Below are 21,171 nucleotides of genomic sequence, written 5' to 3'. Positions count from 1 at the left end.
CCTCGGCGGCCCTGCCTCCCGGCGGAAGTGGCGCACGCGGAAGCCGCGCGCAGCGGCCGCCCGGGTTCCGCAGCAGCGCCGGCCCGGCCGAGCGCGGCCGCCGCCCCTGAGCCATGTTGCGCGGCCTGGGCAGCTGGCTGGGGCTGGAGCGGGCGGGCGAGGAGCAGCTGCTGCCCGCCGGCAAGAGGAGCGGCCCCGCCGAGCAGGACCAGGAGCGTGAGGAGGAGGAGGCAGGGCCGGCCGGGCAGGAGCAGGAGCAGGGCGAGCCGCAGGGGGACTCGGAGGCGCTGCTCAGCCAGGCCAAGGGATTCGGCAGTGAGTGTGTCGGGGCTGCCGGCTTCAAATATGAGCTAAGGAAACAAGGCTGCAAAGGGCCTTTCGATTATCGCCTCTTGCAGAGCGTTTCTTACGTATCTGTTCTGTTGGCGCTGTTGGAGGAGGCGGTCTGTGTGTAGAGAGAGTAGATCTGTCTACGTGGATTGCACTGTGGGTATTTGTGCTTTTTTTCATAGGAGAATAATGAGGTTTGATGATTTTGTTGAACATGTTTGCAGTCTTAGAATCACAGGATGGTTTGGGTTGGAAAGGACCTTAAAGATAATCGCATTCCAACCCCCCTGCCGTGGGCAGGGGCGCCTTTTCCTAGACCAAGCTTAAAGCCCCATCCAGCCTGGCCTTGAACGCTGCCGGGGATGGGGAAAGCCGCTAACTTGCTATAAGTAAAATTCCTGCTTTACTGTAGTGAATCCACTACTGTAGTGGATAAAATGAATCCACAGTATAGACCTATACTCATTACTAAAGGGTTTTTTAAGGAAGGGGTTTTGGGTTTTTTAAAATTGATGCTGTGAAATTCTGAATCAGTATAATCTGAGAGGTTAATCTGAGCTGCTTCTTTACTGTCCATTGTCTTGGGCAACCAGAACTGCAGCAGTTTAGTCTGTGTGGTTTGGTCAAATACCTGTCTTGTTGTGGTAAATTGATACTAACCTGCTGCTGACTCTGATTGTTCTAATCTGCAAATTGCTCTGGTTGTTCAGCAAGGATAAAGTTTCTGGGGAAGAATAAGAACTGACTATTATCTTTATAAAGATCCATCCCATAACTTGCTCTGTAAATGAAAATTTGGTTTAGTGGTCAATGTGTCCATTGTCTGTGACACTAGAGTAGATTGTGGTGGAAAGGCTTTCTTGCACTTTCAACACATAGCCCTAGAAACCTCTGCATGGCAAACAACCTGGGCAGCTGTGTAAAAAGAATGTCCTGGCAGATAAAGAATTTTACTGGTAAAACTGAAGCCTTATAGACATTATTCTTGCTCATTATCATGCCATTACAGAAATTATGAATGTTTTGCCAATGTGAACTAATAATAAAGTATTCCTAGATACATATTCTTAATACAGGCATACACTTGTAAGATGGAAGGTGGGTTTCTTAGTAATTTGAAAGTATTATTTTCCACCACAAATTCTATTTTTCTAAGGCTAAGTACCACCTTTTTGCAGTTTTATAAGTACCTTAGTTCAAAAGAATATTTGCCCTTATTTGAAATAAAAAGCATTTTGCTCTTCAGCGTGGTTCCAGGACTGGCCAAAACCACTTTGTGCAATAATGCCAGAATGTCACCAGACAGCAAATGCCTCTGCACATTTTGCACCTAAAACAATTGCAGAGAGGAGAGGTTTCAGGGACACATGAAACAGCCATAAAAGCTGGTAGGGAGTAAGCAGTCCAGTAGGTTGCTGCTTCCTCTACTCTCATAAGGGGAAATAATGTATGTGCCTATGTCTAAAATGTAGAACTTAACCTTTTTTTATACCTAGATCATATGGTAGGTTTTAAAGCCTGATAACAGGTATAAAAGATGTTAGTAAGTACTTGAAGGATGTTTGCTTTCCACCATTCTGTGACTTCTAAGCAAAAGTTACGTATAAAAAATTGTCTTAAGGCTTGGCTAGACCTCTTTTGGTATTGATTTGCTGATATCATTACAAGAAGACATTTTATCCACCACAGAGAAATAGTCAGCTTTCCAAGAGGTGACATCAGTGTTCCAAAGTAACTCATTCTACCAGTGGCTAACAACCATGTGTTAAAAGAAGTATTTTAAAAAAATACTTCTTTTTTATTATAAGATTATTTTTTACATTTCTAACCCATAGAGAAACTGGATTTTTTGAGAGTTCTTGAGAAGGAGGGTGGTCTTTTGTTTTAAACAGAAATGCTGGGTTTTGGTGGGTTTTTTTTTTTAGTTAGTTGGTTGATTTTTTTGACAAAAAAAATATAAAAGTGAAGGTGATTTTCTGGAATAACTGAAATATGTGACTTCTATTGAGCTGACTACCAAGCAGCACCCCCAGATCTCTTTCTGTAGGGCTGCTCTCCAGACACTCCTCTCCCAATTTATATTGATCCCACATGCAGAATCCAGCATTTATTCTTGTTAAATTTCATGCCATTGATGTTTGCCTAGGAGTTCCTATCTAGATCCCTCTGCAAGTGTTTTATTTCCTGTGGCACTGACACATGTATGTACTGGAACTGAGGTACTGCAGTTGGAATGCAGCCTTTTGGGTATAATTAAGTGCTTGTGACATCATGCTAGCTGAGAAACAGTACCACTGTCTTAAAATCACTTGCCTATAAGCTGGTTTCTGAAGGTTTATGGTATACATGTTGCTTCTTGCAAGTTCATTCTCCTTAATTAAAATAGAATAATACAGTGCAGATGACCATGCTGTGTGTATGTAGTTCTTTCCCTGCCACCTCTCTTCACTTAAGCACTGCTAATACAAAGAATGTGAGTCTTTGAGAATGGTCTTCATTGCTGTTCTGACACTGAATATTATCAGAAAATGGCTCAGAAAAATGAGTGAAGAGGGCCACAGTGCTTTTCTCAATGCAAAATAGATAAGGGCAAATATCAAGAGCAAGCTTCTATGCTAAAACTTTTTAAGGAGGTGTTAGCTGCCTGAAATTTTTCATGGATTTTCTGCCTCAGTTTATAAGACTTTATTGTGCATGTTTATTTTCTTTAAAAAAATATAACTCTGTTTTAATACTGTGGCTAAGTTACTTTATGGCTTAATGTCTCCAAAATACTTATATGAAATCAGGAAAGACACATTGTTTCAGAAAATTCATTGGAAAGGAGTATTTTAAGGACCATTAGCAATGTTTGATTTAGTAAACAAGGTTCGTGTATAATTTGTAAATATTGATTTACAGAAAGTGGTGATTATCATAATCATTAAAGAATATAAACCAGAAAAGGATAAATAGAATTTTAGGAGTTTTTTGTAGGCCAGAAGCTGGGTTAAGTTATTTTGAAAGAAACTTTTAAGTACCCAAAGTACGTCTAAAGAGAAGATAAAATAAATGTAGCAAGAGCACTGGATGTAAAGAAATCTGTTCTCAGGTCTTTGTTTTTTTGTCTGTGAAAGGTTACCTCTTCAATTTTGCCTCTGCTGCTACAAAAAAGATATCTGAGTCTGTTGCTGAAACAGCACAGACAATAAAGAAGTCTGTAGAAGAAGGAAAAATTGACAGTATCATTGATAAGGTAATTTATTTCTAGACACTTGATCTGAAATATCTGTTTGCTTACCATTGTTACAACATGTGGCATATCTGGCATTTGATAACATTTCTTTAAACTGTCTTTAGATATTATGTCTTTCAAGAGATACTGTGCATCTCTTGTCATGATGAATGATGTGACTGAAACGTTTATACATGGTAGAGTTTCCAAAAAATGGTCACCCTGCTTTTTTCAGCGCTGCACCCGTGTGTGTTCAGTTCCCTCAGGAACTGAAGCTGTTGATAGACAGGAGAAAGACCAGAAGAAAATATGAAAAATGCTGATAGGTGGAAGGGCTGGAAGAATTTGAGACAGGCATTTGGGGAATGTCTGTCCCAAGATGTCTGGACTGGTTTCTTTTTGCCTCACAGCTTATTTAGTTGGAAAAAGGAATGAGGTAACTTGCATCTTAGAGGCAGAAGTCAAAATTAGCTTGGCATTGAATATATTGTATCCTAGGACCTTAGGGGTATACAGGTACAGCTCCATAAGAAACAGTGAGAAAATTAAACACTTTGTTACTGTCCTGTTCTTTTCCCCACCCTGAGCCTGCCCTCTTCTTGCCCTCTCTGTTCTGTCTGTCAGCTCCAGTTGCTTAACTTGTGCCAGCAAGTGTTCTTCCAGGGCTTCAAGCCACAAACCTGGCAGAAGGAAAAGAAAAAAAGAAAAAGCAATAAGTGTTGTGAGATGTTCTGTGTTTGCTATTGAGGGTATCTGGGAAGGGAAGGGAAAGGGAACTGGTCAAAACCATCCCAGCAGTAGTAGGACTGTGCATCCAGGAGTGTCTGACACAGCAAACCCCTTTTCCTGCTCCTGTCTCTCAGACAGCCCTTCTGGGGAGCTACAGCATTGCCTGCTTATTTTTTTGATACAACACAATCCTATTTCTTGATATAATTAGTTTTCAGGTTGTCTTCCATCAAATGGCATCACATTAATTTCTATTGTGATCACATTTTACATTTTGTCTTCAGATTTCATAGGCACTTATCTGTATAATTATAGCAGAGATCTATTTTCTTCTACAGTAATATCAGAGTCTAATGTAATTTTGATCTACATCAAAGGGGGAAAATCAGTTAACAAGGTTTTTTGTTAATTTAATACACTAGTAATAATGCTCCTAAGAAACTGTAGCCAAGGACCTACAGTATATTTTATGCCAAAAATACAATTTTCTTTTTTCTACATGTTTTAGAGTAATATTAATTCCCTGTTTCAATTAATCAGCATTACATACAGGAGAAACAGGATTTTACCTGTATCATCATAAAGCTTTCTTCTTATACCATATAAATTATTTTATTCCATAAGTAGAAAAAAATTAACATTATTTTAAAGCAGAAGGAACCGCAATAATCTGTTTGTGTCACTGACATTACTATAGGTCTCTCACTGATAGTAATCTTAAACTGAAATACTGGGTCACTGAAGAAAAAAAGAAGTAAGGAATTTATCAGGATTTAGCTTGAAGACTTCTGTGCATTTTGGCAACTTGTTAATCCATAGATGTCACCACATAAAAGTTGTGTTTTTGTGAGTGGTTTAAGTATTCATTTCTAGCTTCATCTTTTTTACTTCTGCTTTCAACCACAGAACATTTGCATTCTTTGCTCTAGATTATGGCATACTGAATTCTGAGACCATTCTCAAATTTTAAAATTCTAAATTTAATATAGAATATTTCTAAATATGATTTTTTTAAATGAAAAATTTAAATGAAATTGTCAATAACATAAGTGGAGAAGTTATTTTGTTTCAGCTAAGCAGGTGGTCTGAAATGCAACTTTACAATTTTGAAAGTCCAGTTTCTTGCCATGGATGTATTTCTTAGGTAGCTCTTGAAACTTCTGTAAGGTCAAGAGTATTTCAAAGCGTTAGTGCTTTGAAAACATGTTTAAAGAAGTCTAAACAGTCTGTGTTGGCTCTGTTTTATACAGTGAGACAGTAAGTGGATATGCATAGTATGCCAATGTTCAAATTATCAGCTAAGATGTTCCTTATTTTTTTCCTTGTCCTCTGAAATTGATAAAACTATAAATATAATTTTGAAAGCATACACAATAGTTTCAAATGAAAAATCAAATGTTTCAGTAAAAGGAAGTGTATGGTTGACACAAAACAACTAACAGGAAGAGCCACCATGGATATAAGAATATGCACTGTATTTGAAAGCACTTTCTGACTGAACATAAAACAAGAAAAGTGATTTTTAATTTTTTTTTAAATTGTGGTTCCCTAATTTTTATTTTAGACAATTATTGGAGATTTTCAGAAGGAACAGAAGAAATTTGTCCAAGAGCAGCAAACCAAAAAATCAGGTAATGTATGCTTTTTCTGATGATATGTAACATCACATAAGTGAAACCTTGCTGAAAGCTGGATAATTGAGCTGTATCTAGAACTAATCTATCAAAACACTATTTAATGAAATACGTTATGACAGAACTTAATGCATGTGGTGGAATAGGAAAATTATATTTTTAAGTGAGGTTAGTGTTATGTTACGTAGTTGGTTTAGATTTGCTTTTTAACCAAATTCTGCTTTGTAAAATAATCTCAAAGATCACCATGCTAGCAAAGTTGTTTTCTCACATTGTGTTTCATCATTGACTTTTATTTTTTTAATGTGTTATCTGAATGCAATAATTTCTGACAGTTTGAGTATGTAGTGTCTCTGTTAATCTTTAAAATGAGCTGGTTTTAATGGATTGTGATAAAATTTTTCATGGTGTCTTTAGTTAGTATGTTAGTGTGGTTTCTTCTTGGAAGATTGTTTGTGGGATTGAATTGTCTGTATTTCTCTCTTTTTGTCTGTTAGTAAACTTGGGATTCTCTTAATATATTTCTAAAAGCTTCATGAAAATAGGTAGTTAGATTGGTCAAAGGAGGAGTGACAGATGGCCTGACTGAAAGAAGCATCAGCATCTGATGTTGCAGATGAACCACATGAACCATGTGGGTGAAAGATCTTGCTTGTATCAGCTGCACAGGCAAATAAGTGCTGTTAGTTTTGTTAGTTTAAGGGCACAAGAATTATTTATCTGCTACAGATGCATCAAATTGTCTCTGTAGGCTGAATTTGCATTGACAGTGAAGAGATTGATAAATATCTGTACATCTGCAATAGCTATTTTCCTTTCTGTATAGCCCAAAGAACTATTTTGAAAGTGCCTGCATAACTACATAAAGCAGCTGAACTGAAGTAGGCTTACTCAGTGTACAGTAATTCATAACAAATTTATAATATTTTTCTCCATTGTTAAAGAATTTATGTCTTCTGGGTGTAAGTTACTTTGCAAACTTAATTTAGACAAAGTTTACACCTTTTAAGTGGATCTGGAAATACTACTTGCAGGCACCTTAACCAGTTATACAGCATTACTTCAGCAGCTAAACTAAGATGCACCAAATTCTGACTGCTGCAAAGAAATACCCAGATTTATTTTTACAATTACACAGATCAGCAATTATTTAGGTGGGGTTTTTGTGTAGGAGTGAAGGGGGGTCAGCAGGGTCGGGACGGACGGAGACGAGAGATCTCTGAAGCCAGGTCGTGGAACTTGCGGTTTATTGCAAAGGGCCTGGGTGCAGGGCCCTGCTGGGAGCTGCCAGCCGCAGCTCGGAGCAGAGCCCAAGAGAAGAGAGGGTAGAGAGGATGAGAGCGTGAAAGCATGAGAGAGTAAAAGGGGTAAGAGCTAGGAGGCAGGAGTAAGAGTAAGAGCTAAGTGCATAGAAAAGTAAGTAACTAAGTAAGAGCTAAGAGCATAGAAAAGTAAGTAACTAAGTAAGAGGTAAGACAGCGAAGTTCCCGTTACAATACAATAAATCATCTTTTGTGTTGAATATTCTGATTCTCACTAACCAATCTAGTACAAGATACAAATCCTATAGCATTTACATACAGCCTATAAGAATCACTACATTACCATGCTGTGCTACATTTTAAACCCGAAAAACTACTCTTTGGACCCCTTCTGCCAAGCTTGCAGGGTCTGCTCAAACCCTTGGACCTGCCTGCAAGCAGAGGGAATTGTTTCATCAAAAAGGGGATTACCTTCAGTGGCCACACCATTGTTTTCCTGTTGTTCAGTAACTAAGGGATGTCAAAGCTTGCTTTCATTTCAATCTTGCTTATAGTTTCCATATTCTCAAAATCTTTTGCCAGGCAATCATATTTATAAGGCTTTCCTGTTTCATCCTCCCCAACATTTTTGTTGTTTTTTTTTAACTCTGATAAGTGAAGATCTATTCCTAGGGTTTCTCTCTTAGGCCACGGACTTAGTTTAGGAAAAAGACACAGTGACTTGGCCAATGAGTGTAACTGTGTCATAATGAGTGTAACTGCTTACTTTTGTGACACTGTTGCCTTATATAAGGTCTGTTATTTGGAGTGTGGTTTTTTTCAAGTAATTTACATGCAATTATCTTCCTCCTTTCAATGCTAGAAGCAGCAGTGCCTCCCTGGGTAGACAGCAATGAAGAAGAGACAATTCAACAACAAATACTGGCTTTATCAGCAGTAAGTATTTAATTTCCTGTAAGATTTGAAATTTTCTCATGGAGAAATTTAAACTACTGGGTTTTTAAGTAAGTTTATTAAATTATGTGTTTTCAAGATATTTTTAATATGTCTGTCACCACACGAATCGTGTGCAAAAGTAAATAGCTCTGTCATTTTCAACTTGACCCAAGCAGATTCTCAATATAGTTTTTATTTTTATAAAGGCTTTACAGATTGCTTTGCTGCTCTTGTGTGTGAAATATGGTGTCCTTTTCTGATATCATTTAATGGCTGTAAATATGTTCTTCAAAGGATAAACGGAATTTTCTGCGGGATCCCCCAGCAGGTGTGCAGTTTCATTTTGACTTTGATCAAATGTACCCTGTTGCACTGGTCATGTTACAAGAAGATGAGCTTCTCAATAGGATGAGATTTGACCTTGTTCCCAAACAGTAAGTAATTTCTTCTGGTAACTCTACCATCATGCTTTCATACCATCATGTGTCTGTAAATACTCATAAATTACTCTTTGTTCCTTTCACTTCCTTCAGTTCTTTATGTTCTTCCAATGTGTACATATATTTTTATGCTAGTGTCTAAGACATGCAGTGTTGCGCATGCATTGCAGTTTAGCAATTTGAGGTAAGAAAAAAAGTCTATCTGTGAGACAGAACTAGTAAGGACCTGTTGACTTAAGTATGGGAGAGCTCCTCAGTATTACTATGTCCAGTGTGCTAAATTTTATTTTTTTTTTCTCCAAAGAAAGGTAAAGGCAACAATCAAGATGTTCAGATCTGTTGGTGTAACTGACATTCCAGGTGATTACAGATAGTCAGATACTGCCCCTGGAGAAATGGTAATAGAATGTGTCAAAAAAAAGCAGCAATTCAAGCAAGAAAAAATGGATTTGGATAGGAAATGGGAAAAACTCTGTGTTGCAGAGCTTTATTCCAGAGCTGTTATTCCTTGTCCAGTCCCAGACTCTGTTCCCAATGCTTATTTCACAACTCAACTTTCTATTAAGTGGGAGTTCCCAACATTAGTCTCCTTGTCTAAGGATGAAAACGGAAAGAAAATCTTTCCTTCTGACATTTTCTGTCTTAAATCTCCTCCTTTTATAAACCTTCGCAGCTCCTCATTCTGTTTACCTTCTTCTCTGTTGTCAGTTCTGAAGATCTGCCCATTTTCTCTGATGCTCCCATATTGTCTTCAGCCTCTGGTCATGCTACCCTTGCCTTTTCTACCACATTGCTTAATATTTTTTTTGCCTGTTCTTAGTCTCGGTCACTGTGTGCCTGAATAGGTGTGAAGGTAACTTCATTCTTTCTCAGCCTACAACAGTTCCTCCCCACAGATCTTTCTGCCTTCTGTTGCCTGTGGGTTAAAATTGTGTCTTTTCTTTCTTGCTGGAGGAATTTCAGAGGGAAGTGTTACCTGAGGTGGGGATAGTCTGCTGCTTACCAGAGCTAGTCCTTTCCAAGATGGCAGTTTCTGGTTACTGTAGGTTCTGTGGACGTGCTGTAAGATGTGCAGATAGTGAAATAGGACTACTGATATCTAGGATTGGCTTCTGCCACCACAGATGTTCCAGTTACACCTGTCTAGGGAAGATGTAGACAATTATAGTTTGACAATAATAGAGCATTTGGCTCAGAGGGGAAGAGAACGGGGTTGTTTGGCTCGTTGGGTTTGTTTGCATAATTTGTCAGGAGAGGTGGAACAGCATAATATTTTTCCATACCATGTACTACTGCATATTGTTGAGCTTTTTCTAGAGTTATAACATTACTATTGTAGGTTCAAGTCAATTGCAAATGTCTTGTGAGAGATCAGGAACTTCTAAATTATAGATTTCTTAGAATGTGTTAATGTCATAAATCTCTTTTTTAAGATTTTTCTTAAATATCAGCTATGTCTATTCCTTCTCGCTACATATTTAGTTTCATTTCACTGCTAGATGGTAAAAGGAACAATATTCCAAATGTAATAATCAAAATCTGTTTGTTCTCTCTAGTGTAAAGGAAGAGGTGTTCTGGAGAAATTATTTCTACAGGGTGTCCCTAATTAAACAGTCTGCGCAACTCACGGCGCTTGCAGCTCAACAGCAAGCAGCAGGAAAGGAGGAGGGCAAAGGCAGAGAAGAGGATAGTGAACTGAAAGGTATGGGAAACATTTGTTTTAGCACAGTTCATTAACTTAGTGTAATGCTGTTGTCTAAAATCAGAAAGAAAGAATTTTTCATTCAGTAAAAGAAAGAAGAAACATTTTTCAAACGGTATTAGAATTGATAGCGTAAAGAGCAGTCTTTTAATGAAAGCTTTCAGTTGCACATACAATACCTATATGCATGTGCAGCATCAAATTTTCACAATTTTTATAAGTTTAATTAATTATCATGTTCAGCAAGTACATCCAATAGAACAGTTACCCTGTAACCCACCCTTGGATCTGCCCCATTGGAGCCCCTCCAAGGATTCTTAGCCCTGTATGGTGTTATATCTACAAAGTATGTTATTATTTCAGCCCAGGGGCTAGTGCAAAACAGGATGTCCTTGTTAGAAACTCTGTCTTCTTGAAAATAAGACCAAGCAATTTCAAGAATGTGGCATAATATGTGAGAAAGGGTAATTAGTGTTCCAAAGTGTGAGAAAGTGCTAGAAGCTATACAGCTGTTTGTTAAAAATGTGCAAAGCTACAAATATATTTTAAAAAACTAAAAATCTTTAGGCATCAACAAATATTCACTGTATACATCACGTGCATCCCATTTTTATCCTGGATTGCCTATTAAATCAAGGCTTCTTTCATTATACTTGGTGTCATCATGTAGGCTGGGGAAGAGGAGGCTCCTGGTGCTTTTAAGCTGTTTTTCAGTTTCAGCCAACTTTGTCAGAAGAGTGGAAGTCTCAAGAGGAGAAATGTTGTACTTGGCTTATGGCAGTCCATGACCATTAGGTCTTAGGTGTGATTTTTGACTTGTCAGAAGGAAGTAGGAGACAACTTTGGTTCACTTACTCAGACAACAGGTACTAGCCAACCCAGCTAGCTGGCATATGGATTGCTCTTGGGTTTTGCTCATCCCTCACGCCAAACAAAAGTTAGTGAGTGATACAGGGATGAAACTACTGTGGTGGTGGAGTGCAGGCTGTGCAAAGGTCCATAATGTATTGTGGAAACAGAAAAAATGGGGACCAGGAGGCTATCTGGGATTCAACCTTGAGATGAAAAAGCTACTTCAACAAAGCTGTCTTCAGTTACATTGATCAGTTTCTACAGGTGATTCTTACTGACCCTCTTACAAACCACTGGACCTCTTTGCATGTTAACAGATTCTGCAAGCAGGAATATCTGTGGCTTAAAGAATATAAAGCAGTTAACTACTGGCAGAAACACAAAAGATAACCAGTAGCTCATTAAATCTTAGCCTAACCTAGGTACACTCACCACCCCAGTAAGACACCTGAAGGATCTTGGCAGGCTGGGTAGGTATTGGGCAGAAGTAGAAAGCCTTTTCTGCACCTTGGAATGGTTCTCATATCCCCAGTATCAATGAATTGTCATCCATGAAGTCCAGTCATACTTGTGTCCTGTTGACACTGCTGGCCTGACTGACAGTCAGGTGATTGTTGCCAAATTAACTTCTTTTTTCTCCTCTTTTAATATAATACCTTTCCATATAGGTATTTTTTCTCTTGAGTCACCTTTCTTATTTTTTTACAGACTTTTTACAGGTCTTTTGCACAGCTTGTGCACAGTCTGAACTCAGGTTACTCAGTCAGGCCTTAGCTGCCCACCAAGGAGCAGAACTTTGGGGTGAAGGGGAGGCTACAGATGGGCTTCCATGTTGCCTATGTGCCTTTTTTGTCAGTTTGTCTCATGCTTCTCATAGGTTTTGTTTGGAGTATGCCTGTGTCAGCCTAGGCAAGGTCCCCATGTGGAGTGGAAAAAGTAGTTTTGTCTGAGTAGATTCTGCAGTAGTCTGTCCTGTCAGCATTGTCATCCAAGCAAAGCTGACAGAACAGGCAACTCCAGAATATGCTATAGACTGAGAGGCACCAATTCCCACTGCTTTTATTCAGGACAGTTGTTTACTGTCCCAAAACTATGTTCTGTTTTGACTGAAGTGTCTCAGCTTTACAGGAAAGACTGCATCTGATCCTATTGAGCAACAAAAATGTTATGTTTGAGTTCACCCAAACCCTTGGAAAGTACCATTCAGTCAAAGTAAATTTGTTGGATTCTAGTAAAATTCCCACTGTGACTAAAGCAAAACATATTTTATTAAAAAAAAAACCAAAACAAAAAACTCCATTGTCTTTTGGCCTGTTGCAGCTCTTCTACGGTTCAAACCACCAGTATGGGATATGCAGATAGATTTCCTAATGACTGCTTGTTCTGTAATGGCAAAGATACATGTACCAGACTGTAGTAAATGCATGTTTTGTTTGACTCAGAAATTGCATAGATTTGGCAAGCTCTGAATCATACATGATATTTTTGGTTTAACCTTTTTGAAAGTTGATTCCCTAATTGGAGGCTAAAACTGGAAGTAATTGCCTGTTGGTAGTTCTTCATAATGTTCAGGGTTTCTTCTTAAAGCTGAGTGTCTATAAAATAGAATTGTTAGTCTTCCATTTCTGTGTCTCCTCCTCAGCTGCTATTTTCAGAAAGTTAAATAAGCGTGGTTGATGGGAAAGGAAAAGAGAAGAGACAAATGGAAGAAAGTCCACATTCTAGTGTAAAGGCTATATAAGATCTATAAAAAAATGCCAAATTCCAGCCCTTCTCTAGGTATTAGCAGCTCTGTAGTTAGGGAGTAAATCACCTTTGGATGAGAGCACACTGCAGTGGAGGAGATGATGGCAGGCCAGTAGTCCAGAATGGTGCTAATGATACATCAGTCACACCTGATGGAGGCATGGCCCAGGGCAGAGCAGCTGTGTCCCATCTGCACAAGAGCAGCAGGTGGGGTCTAAGGCACCTCTCTTGAGCAGCAAACAGTTACTGCCATGTCCTACAGCTTCCCCAAGCAGGGAATGCTGGAGCCTCTTTGGCTGCAGTGTTGGGCGCAGTGAGAGACCCTCTGGAGACAGGAAAGTGGAAGAAAGAGGGAAGATGGGACAGAGCAGTGGGCATTGAGTAGATGAGCTATAAAAGCATGGACAGCTACCAATTAGGGAATGATTTTAATTAAAATTGACCTTAATTTTAAAAATTAAACACAAAGAATGAGAAATTGCTGAGTTAGCAGGAAGGATCCAGCTGGGCACCCTGTAGAAAGCAGAGCTGCAAGCTCAGAGCTGCTTTGCATGTTTAAGCAAAGAGAACTGCTAAGCAAGCACTTGACCACTACCACAGCCTGCCCTGAATGTTAACTGTTCTTGCAGCCACCTGGCTCTTCATTGTAGCTCTTCTCCCCTGAGAGTTGCACAAGGGAAAATGCTGGGATGTTCCTTTACCTGCCAGGGAAAAGATCTAACCTTGCTTGTAAAAAGTCTTTGTCTTCCTAGCACCATGCTCTAAATAGAGAATACACACCAAGTTTTCTTAGGAAATTGAGACCAGCTTCTAGGGTTTGTTTCTCAGTGACTTCCTTTGCCTATGTGAAAGGTAAGGCTGCAGAGCACCGTTCCCATGTGCCCTTAGGGGTGTGCATAGTACCTGTGCAGTCTGGTCTGCTCAAGAGCTGATTGGCACCCATGTCAGCAGTAGAACCCAGCCAGGGGAGTTTGAAAACTTCTGTGATAGACAATGACTGGATTTCATGAGTTTAAGTTTTAAACTTATAAACTAAGTTTATGCACTTGTAACTTTAAAGATCTTGGGATGTCATTTTGAGGGTCAGAGGGATCCTGTCTATTAAGTTTAGAGCCATAATGAGGAAATGGCTTGCTAAATTTGTCTTAATTAAGAATAGAAAATTGTTTCGCTTTGTTTTTGAAAATGGTTCACCTGTGGCTAAATTCAGCTGATAACCACAAGGATTACTTAAAATACATTATTTCCTTGTATACTTAACAGCTATGCAAATTAAATTAGATTTTTAAATATTTAAATGTTATCTACCTTTTTTTTTCCCTTTATAGAAACAGTACGGCCAAAAACACCGCCTGTTACAATAAAGCCTCAAATCAAATCACAAGAGGTAAAAATGCTGTTATATTTTATCTGGGATTTAGTACATGAAGCAATTCCTTAATAAGTAATTATGCATCTTTTTGAGTAAGTTCTGCTATAAAACTATAACAATATAGTGTCTGACAGCCCTAACCTGCTGCTGTTTTGCTGTGATATTAATTATCAGCATATAATCTTGAAACTCATTTTTAGTAGCAGAAACAGCAGTTTATCTGAAGAATGTTTTCCTTAGTATCCTGCACATTATCATGTGATTTTACTGTCAAGAGTGAAATTTCCAAAATATTTGGGAGTAGAAGGTTAGCATTGCGTTGAGACGCGAACAGTACTTTCATAAAAATATATTTGTGTGCCGTGTTCTGTCCAACTCTTCAAGCAGTGGTCAGGCTGAAGTATAAGGAATGTAAATGATGCATTGCAATAGCAACACTGTTCTATTTCACTTTTGCTTGGTACTGCAAAAGCCTTTACCTTAGACACAAAATGACCTTTGTTTATTTCTGGATTGTAAAATTGGTGCCAGAGAACACTCTTGGCAGAAGCAGAGCTGTACATTCACTTGCCAATAATATGCAGCGGGCAAAGATATCCAAAGAACAGTCCTCTCTTAATCTTACTTTGATGTTACTGAATTGTGGTCAAAATTTTAATGTTTAGGTCCTGTTCTAAACTACTCAGGAGTTTATTATTGTTTCTGAAGATTACAAACTGAGAATTAAAATTGTTAAGACAACACAAAAAGACAGCCTAGAATGTAAACGAAATCACTTTCAGTACAGCTATCTAACATTTTTGTTTGTACAAAAATACTTGTAAGGAAAAGTAGCCAGTAAAGAAAAATAGTTGTGAGAGTAATGTGCTTGGGTTTTGCCAACTCTAGTTAAAAGCAGTCACATGAGTGAAAGTATGTGTTGGTGACTTTTTTTACCCTGTCGGAGTGAGTTTGTACTGAAGTGTCTTGTTGCAGGATGAGGAAGAGATTTCCACAAGTCCAGGTGTATCAGAATTTGTGAGTGATGCTTTTGATACCTGTAATCTGAATCAAGAAGATCTAAGAAAAGAAATGGAACAACTAGTGCTAGACAAAAAGAAGGAGACTTCAGTAGTAGAAGGTAAAGCTACTATTACCTCTGTTTCTTATATAGAGCAATTCTAAGACAGGTTGATTTAAAAGAAAAAAAAAGGCTGTAATTTAGAAAAGTAGATCTGTGAACATTTTTTCAAAAGTGTATGAAACAACCTTCAGTGAGATATTGCAGAAATTAATGATAATTTTCACCATGGTCAAACCACATCTTATACAGAATGTTAACTGTGAGGGGTTTAAATCCAAAGAACCTAACAGTTTTAGGTCATTCTTTGATGAAAGTGAGTGTGGGGTATTTTTTTCTTTTTATCTCCTCCTTTCTCTTTCATAGGGTTCTTCTGCATGTGAATTGTTTTCTTTAATTGACATCCTTGTAGGTAAAGTACAGTATTTGAAAGTCAGGCTCTGTTTTCTTCTTTTGGCACCAGATAAGGCAACTTTTGCATCAGACTGTGAGCTTGAAGAGGCCTCTGCCTGTAAAGGTTTATAGGCATTTGGAAAACTTAAATTTTAACAAATAGTTTGAGAATGATGATAAGAAATTAAGTGGAGCTTATTAATTAAAATAATTCAGAAGAACTGGTATTGGTGTAAAGAGCATAGAAACAGCCTGTGATGATGTGACTCTGGCCATAGATAATTTACTTTGACAGCACTTGTATATGCAGATGGTTATCACAAAATTTGCAGAATTTTCTTAGAATGTGCTTTGGATTTTCTTGCTTCTAGTTCTTTGATTAAAGTGTTTTAATAGGTCATTAATGTGTTACTTGTTCAGAGCAATCTCAGGCTGGCCTGAGCTGATTTGGACTCTGGAATTGCGTACCAGGCTGAAGTACCAGCCAACGTGTAACACATGAACACCCATCTCCTCCCCCACACTCCTGCCTAGGATAGGCAGAGCTAATTAAAACAGAGATTAGCAACACAGGAATGCCTTCTGACTAATTTTTTGCCCTGAAGTATGAAATATGATTACCTTTAACCCTGATTAAATGAGCTTGCCTAGCTAGTGAGAAGAGTGTTTAAAATGTTAGCAAGGAGAGTACCTTTTTTGTTTTAAACTAGCCACAGTATTTGACTTGATTTCTTTTTTCCGTAACAGTATATCCACACTTTTACAAACTTTATTTTTTTAATGGGAATTTAAAATTTCAAAGGGAGATTCAGTTGAAAGTAGAGTGAAGGACTGTAGAAAATGATCTTGCAAAGGGACACTCATAATGACTTAGCTGTGTATTTGCTGTTTATATCTTTATTATAGTATGCATATAGGAATTATATTGTATATTAATTAATTCCTATTTGTGATCAATAGGAAGGTGAAATTTCTGAAGTTCCTTTTGTTTCTAAGGAGAATAGTCCATAAAGTTTAGAGGATATAAGAGAGATTCAGTGCAAATATATCTAGTTTTATATAAATAAGCAGCATACAATATTATCTGTTAAATTCTTACACATCTTTTGTCTCTCTTAGAAGAAACTGCTGATTGGGAAAAGGAATTACAACAAGAGCTTCAAGAGTATGAGGTGGTGACAGAATCAGAAAAGCGTGATGAAAACTGGGATAAAGAAATAGAAGAAATGCTGCAAGAAGAAAATTAAACATTTTCACAAGATCACTATAACCCAAAGCTCTTTTGGGTGACATGGATTTCTGCTTTCATATTTTGCTTACAAAAATATCTTCAGAAGACATAAAATAATCTAAAGTCATTATAATTCCATATGGGAATACAACCAGTATTTCTGTTCTTTATATGAGCAGTTTCTGAACTTCTATATTCTTCAAAAGAAAAAAAAAGAGGAGGCAGATACTGCAGGTTATAATTAAAAGTGATAACATTAATACATGAAGCAGTGGTTCAGTTTGAGGCATTTTTAGGTGATCAAGAAGCTCTTCGAAGAGATTTCTAAATCTAAGAATTGCAATTTTTTTGGTCCACAGCCTTCTGTTTGGGATGTAAAAGTGGATGTTGTAAGTAACTTAGTCCTTGACAACAATTCTCTCTTGATATTTGCACTCTGATTCCTGTATAATCTGTAAATGTGTACTATTTTTAAGGTACTTATAGTTGGTAGATTTCACAGGTATTTAACTTCCTTAATGTATGTAGCCAAAGAAATTATAGAAAACTCTATCAAATAACTTTCAAGGATTTGGTAAAACACACTAATGCAGAATCCAAAAGAAGCTGATTATTTATCAGTTAGGCAGAAAACATTTAAGCATTTAAATTAGTAGAGTTAGTAACTGCTTGAATTAAATTTGGGTTTGTTAATCATATTGAGATACTGCCTTTCCCCACAGAGAGAAATGGTTTAATGCATTCTTTCTGCAGAAGGCTGTTATGTTTCCATTTAATTTTACTGTCTTAGCTGAGAGCAAATTAAATGCTTCTCCTTAATTTTAAGTGCTGAAACATTTATGTGAAAACTTTCACTGGTTTGGACATCTTTATTAAATATTGTAAATATGTATAAAATTGGCTCATTTGTTTGGAGGGAGGGCAAGCAGTGAGGAGCAAATATGCTTCAGACACAGATTTTAAAAATACACATTTTCACAGTGCTTAAGACATAGAATTTAAATTTTTAAATAGGGTTTTTTTCTCTAAAAGGTTTTTGATTCTTCATAGGCATCTGGATGTTTCCTGTGGTTATACCATTAAGTCAGTATCTTTATATATAGATAAATTAAAATTTTATGTTCAGTTTGTCATCTATTTCATAAACTTCTATGACAAAGCATTCATGAAATTCCAAATACAAAGGAAAATGGGTAAAATTAAGTAGGTCGGAGCCATTAAGCACAATTGAATTATAGGCATGTTACATACAGTAAGCTCTGTCTTAATGACATAATTCTGCAGAAAACTTTTGTAAAGAGACTGAAGAGATTATAGCTGTAATTACTCAGTCAATATTCATCCCGTGGGAAATGAAAAGAGCTAAGTAGTTTCCACTGCTGTTACTGTAAGAAAGGAATATTTTAAATTGTCTCCATTAGCAACTTGGACAGAAAGTTCTCCTCTATTTCTCATTATGGAAAAGGAATTGTTTTAAACCTGCATACATTTGGCTTCTCAAATTAGTTCATTGCCATATACTTTCTCAACTTCAAACCATTTTAAGCACAATTTGTATTTTTCTAGATTTTTTTCACTTAGTTTACAGACGTGAGGTAAGTCACAGTAAATAAGATATACTTAAGGAGCTTTTATATCTGGGATTAATTAGAGATGACAAAGTTAAATCTGTTATGCTTATAAAAATAAGTCTATTCACAGCTCAGTGGCTACTCCTGACAAATACAACTGCTGTAGATTTAAGCTGGAGATATTAGGAGCTCTCTACTGTACAGTTTGATGTGACACCTTCTAAAAAGATGGGTAGTTCTGTTGTGATAGTGGCAAATATTCCCTGTATGACTGAGAGTTCCAAAATCACTGCTCCAATAGTCTGCTTTCTTAAAAACAAGCCTGATCATTCCTAATGTTTTCAGATGTATGATTGCCTTATTTGCATGGGGCTTGTACCTCAAGCCTCATCTTTCTTTTCATGTAAGCATAACCTATATAGTGGTCACAGCTATTAAATTTCATTTCTCATAAAAGATGGTTTCTTCATATGAAACTCTCATTTTTCCCTTTTTGTGAAAAGCAATTATATCTATAAAATAAAAGAAACCAACCCACTGCTTAAATTTGCATTTTAAAAAGACAATAATGTAGCAAGACTGAATCTGACTTGAGCTCTGATATTTAAAGTCTCTTATCAAAATTAATATTTTCAAATCTGGGTATCTGGTTTTAAGCTGGAAAACTGAAGTAAATTCTCCATAATCCTGCAGTTTTCAGGTCTGGCCTACGACTTTCATTTAGGTAGATGCTACAAGTGCCTATCAGTTCTTATTGTGCATGGGAAGAGGGAAGGTTTCTGTATTCCACTTGCCACAGTGGAGGAGCACAGGCAGACCTTTCCATGTTCATGGTGAATTTTGCATGCCTTCGTACCCAAATGTGTCATATTAGTATATTACATAAGCAAGTGTGCTGGTCTTTTCTTAACAGAAGATTACAAAATCAGAAGCGCTGGGATGGTACAGATGCTAACATGCAGCAAAACAGTGCTACAAAATGAAACAAAAAATGAATGTAAATAACATCATCCTGTGGATACAGTGTGACAGAAAGTACAGTTGTTCAAAACATTGAGAAGAAGCTTTCTTGGAAGATAAACTTGCAGACTTTTTAATTAACTTTTGGGAAACAGGGCAAAGATCACCCAGGAATTATGTAGGTTAGCTTAGAATAGCTCTGAGATACCAGCATCTCCACTTACTCTGTGCACTGAACAATCATCTTCAACTATTAGTTTATAATTCCAGTTGCTATTAGTTAATACCTGTATGGAATTTTAAAAATTTAATAATCTTTCCTGGAAGAATAGGAAAGATTGTCAAATCTGGAAATAAGAAAAGTATAGTGAAAAGTTCCCCTATGTTTTTTGTGATCACTTACAGATGATCTGTTATCAAAGTTAATCAAAGCTTTCCGTTTCCTGAATTGTTCTAGTAAACCTCTAAATTTTTTAAATTTTTGCCTCAGTATTTTTTTCCTTGCTGTTTGGTGATCTTGGTGGTTGGTGGGGTGATTTATGTAGTACTGAAGTGCAGGATGTCAATTTTAACCTCATGCATTTAAAGAATAACCCTATGTGCAGGACTGTGTTGCTGGACTGTGAGATGCATCCTTGAACTGTTGACCACTCACATATTATTGACTTTTACCTTGCAATATCTATTGATAGAAAGGAGCAAAGTGTGTCTAGTTACTTCTCTGTGCAGTGCCAAGCTGTAGCAGCTGCATCGGGTCCTCAGTCCTGGGGCTGTGTCAGGAATGTGGTTGTACCATTGATGCCTTTTTCTCTGGTCCTAAAAATATGAGCCAGACACAGTTTGGGTGATAAAAAGGGGTCACCTTTATAGAAGGATCCACAGGTGCACAGCTGGTTTAGTGGAAAACACTGAACATGCATGCCCTGTGTTTTTTATACAAAATTTTTATCGATTTTGTAAATTTGAGTATCTGACAAGACCCCTGCAATTAGCAATTGACCTGGTGAAGTAAGGCCCCCAGTTCTAGTACCTTCTAAATTCTCCCCACCTTCAATGGGGACCAAGCCCTGTTTACAAAAATATGCCTCAAAAAGCTGTTTTCAACTTTGGTTTCTAAGGACAACCAAGACAGCATAGGGATCCAGGAACTTGTTTTGTTTTCCTGCCTAGGGAAATGCTGAAGCTAAGCTACAATAAGAAGCTACAAAAATATATGTGTAAAGAATACAGACAATATATAAAAGAAAAAAAGTTAAAAACCAAAACCATTTACCACCCTGATAATGGTCTGGGTTTGAATTCAGCAGAAGTCAACAGGATGTATTCTCTTGCCTGACGCTTATGTCTCAGTAAGAGCTGAGTGATAGATCTGTAACAGCAGTACAGTAGCCTAACCTTAAATAATATTACCCATTAGTAGATTTTTCTTCCAAAATATTAATTTTCAATGCTTTTCTCCTTTGTTTTAAACATTTGGATTGTTTGTGTGTGTTAGATAATCATTCTGGTTTTTTTTAACAAAATGGCAAGTCAATTAATTTCTTGCTATATTTTCTGTATATTTTACAGTTAACTATTGGGGAAAACAACAATTTCTACAAAAATATCGGAAGACATGCATGGCTCTGTTTTATTCTCAGTATAGCCCAGCATTTCCTATAGATAGATAGATCAAGACCATGCATACATATAAATGCAAACCCACATGTATCATAGTGTCTAAATATATTAAAGAAATT

General features: G+C 37.3%; 1 protein-coding gene across 1 annotated transcript; it reads left to right on the top strand.

Annotated features, from left to right (window-relative positions):
* The first annotated feature begins 54 nt into the window (after positions 1-54).
* Positions 55-19,910, top strand: SYAP1 (synapse associated protein 1). The gene is made up of 9 exons (XM_030949321.1): positions 55-315; positions 3,447-3,565; positions 5,838-5,904; positions 8,032-8,105; positions 8,400-8,539; positions 10,102-10,247; positions 14,174-14,232; positions 15,193-15,337; positions 16,790-19,910. Exons 1-9 carry the CDS (start codon positions 114-116, stop codon positions 16,915-16,917), a joined length of 1,080 nt encoding a protein of 359 aa, XP_030805181.1. The 5' UTR covers positions 55-113; the 3' UTR covers positions 16,918-19,910.
* Positions 19,911-21,171: the final 1,261 nt, after the last annotated feature.

This window comes from Camarhynchus parvulus, chromosome 1 (genome assembly GCF_901933205.1).
Source record: "Camarhynchus parvulus chromosome 1, STF_HiC, whole genome shotgun sequence".
In the NCBI taxonomy this organism is placed as follows: Eukaryota; Metazoa; Chordata; class Aves; order Passeriformes; family Thraupidae; genus Camarhynchus; species Camarhynchus parvulus.
The sequence above is the reverse complement of the archived record's forward strand: the minus strand, read 5'-3'. Positions and strand labels throughout refer to the sequence as shown.

Excerpts from the sequence above, each read along its gene's own strand:
- SYAP1 (XM_030949321.1), top strand. The coding sequence starts at position 114 with ATGTTGCGCGGCCTGGGCAGCTGGCTGGGGCTGGAGCGGGCGGGCGAG. Across the intron at positions 8,106-8,399 it reads AAATACTGGCTTTATCAGCA|GATAAACGGAATTTTCTGCG; the intron begins GTAAGTATTTAA and ends TGTTCTTCAAAG. Across the intron at positions 8,540-10,101 it reads TTTGACCTTGTTCCCAAACA|TGTAAAGGAAGAGGTGTTCT; the intron begins GTAAGTAATTTC and ends TGTTCTCTCTAG.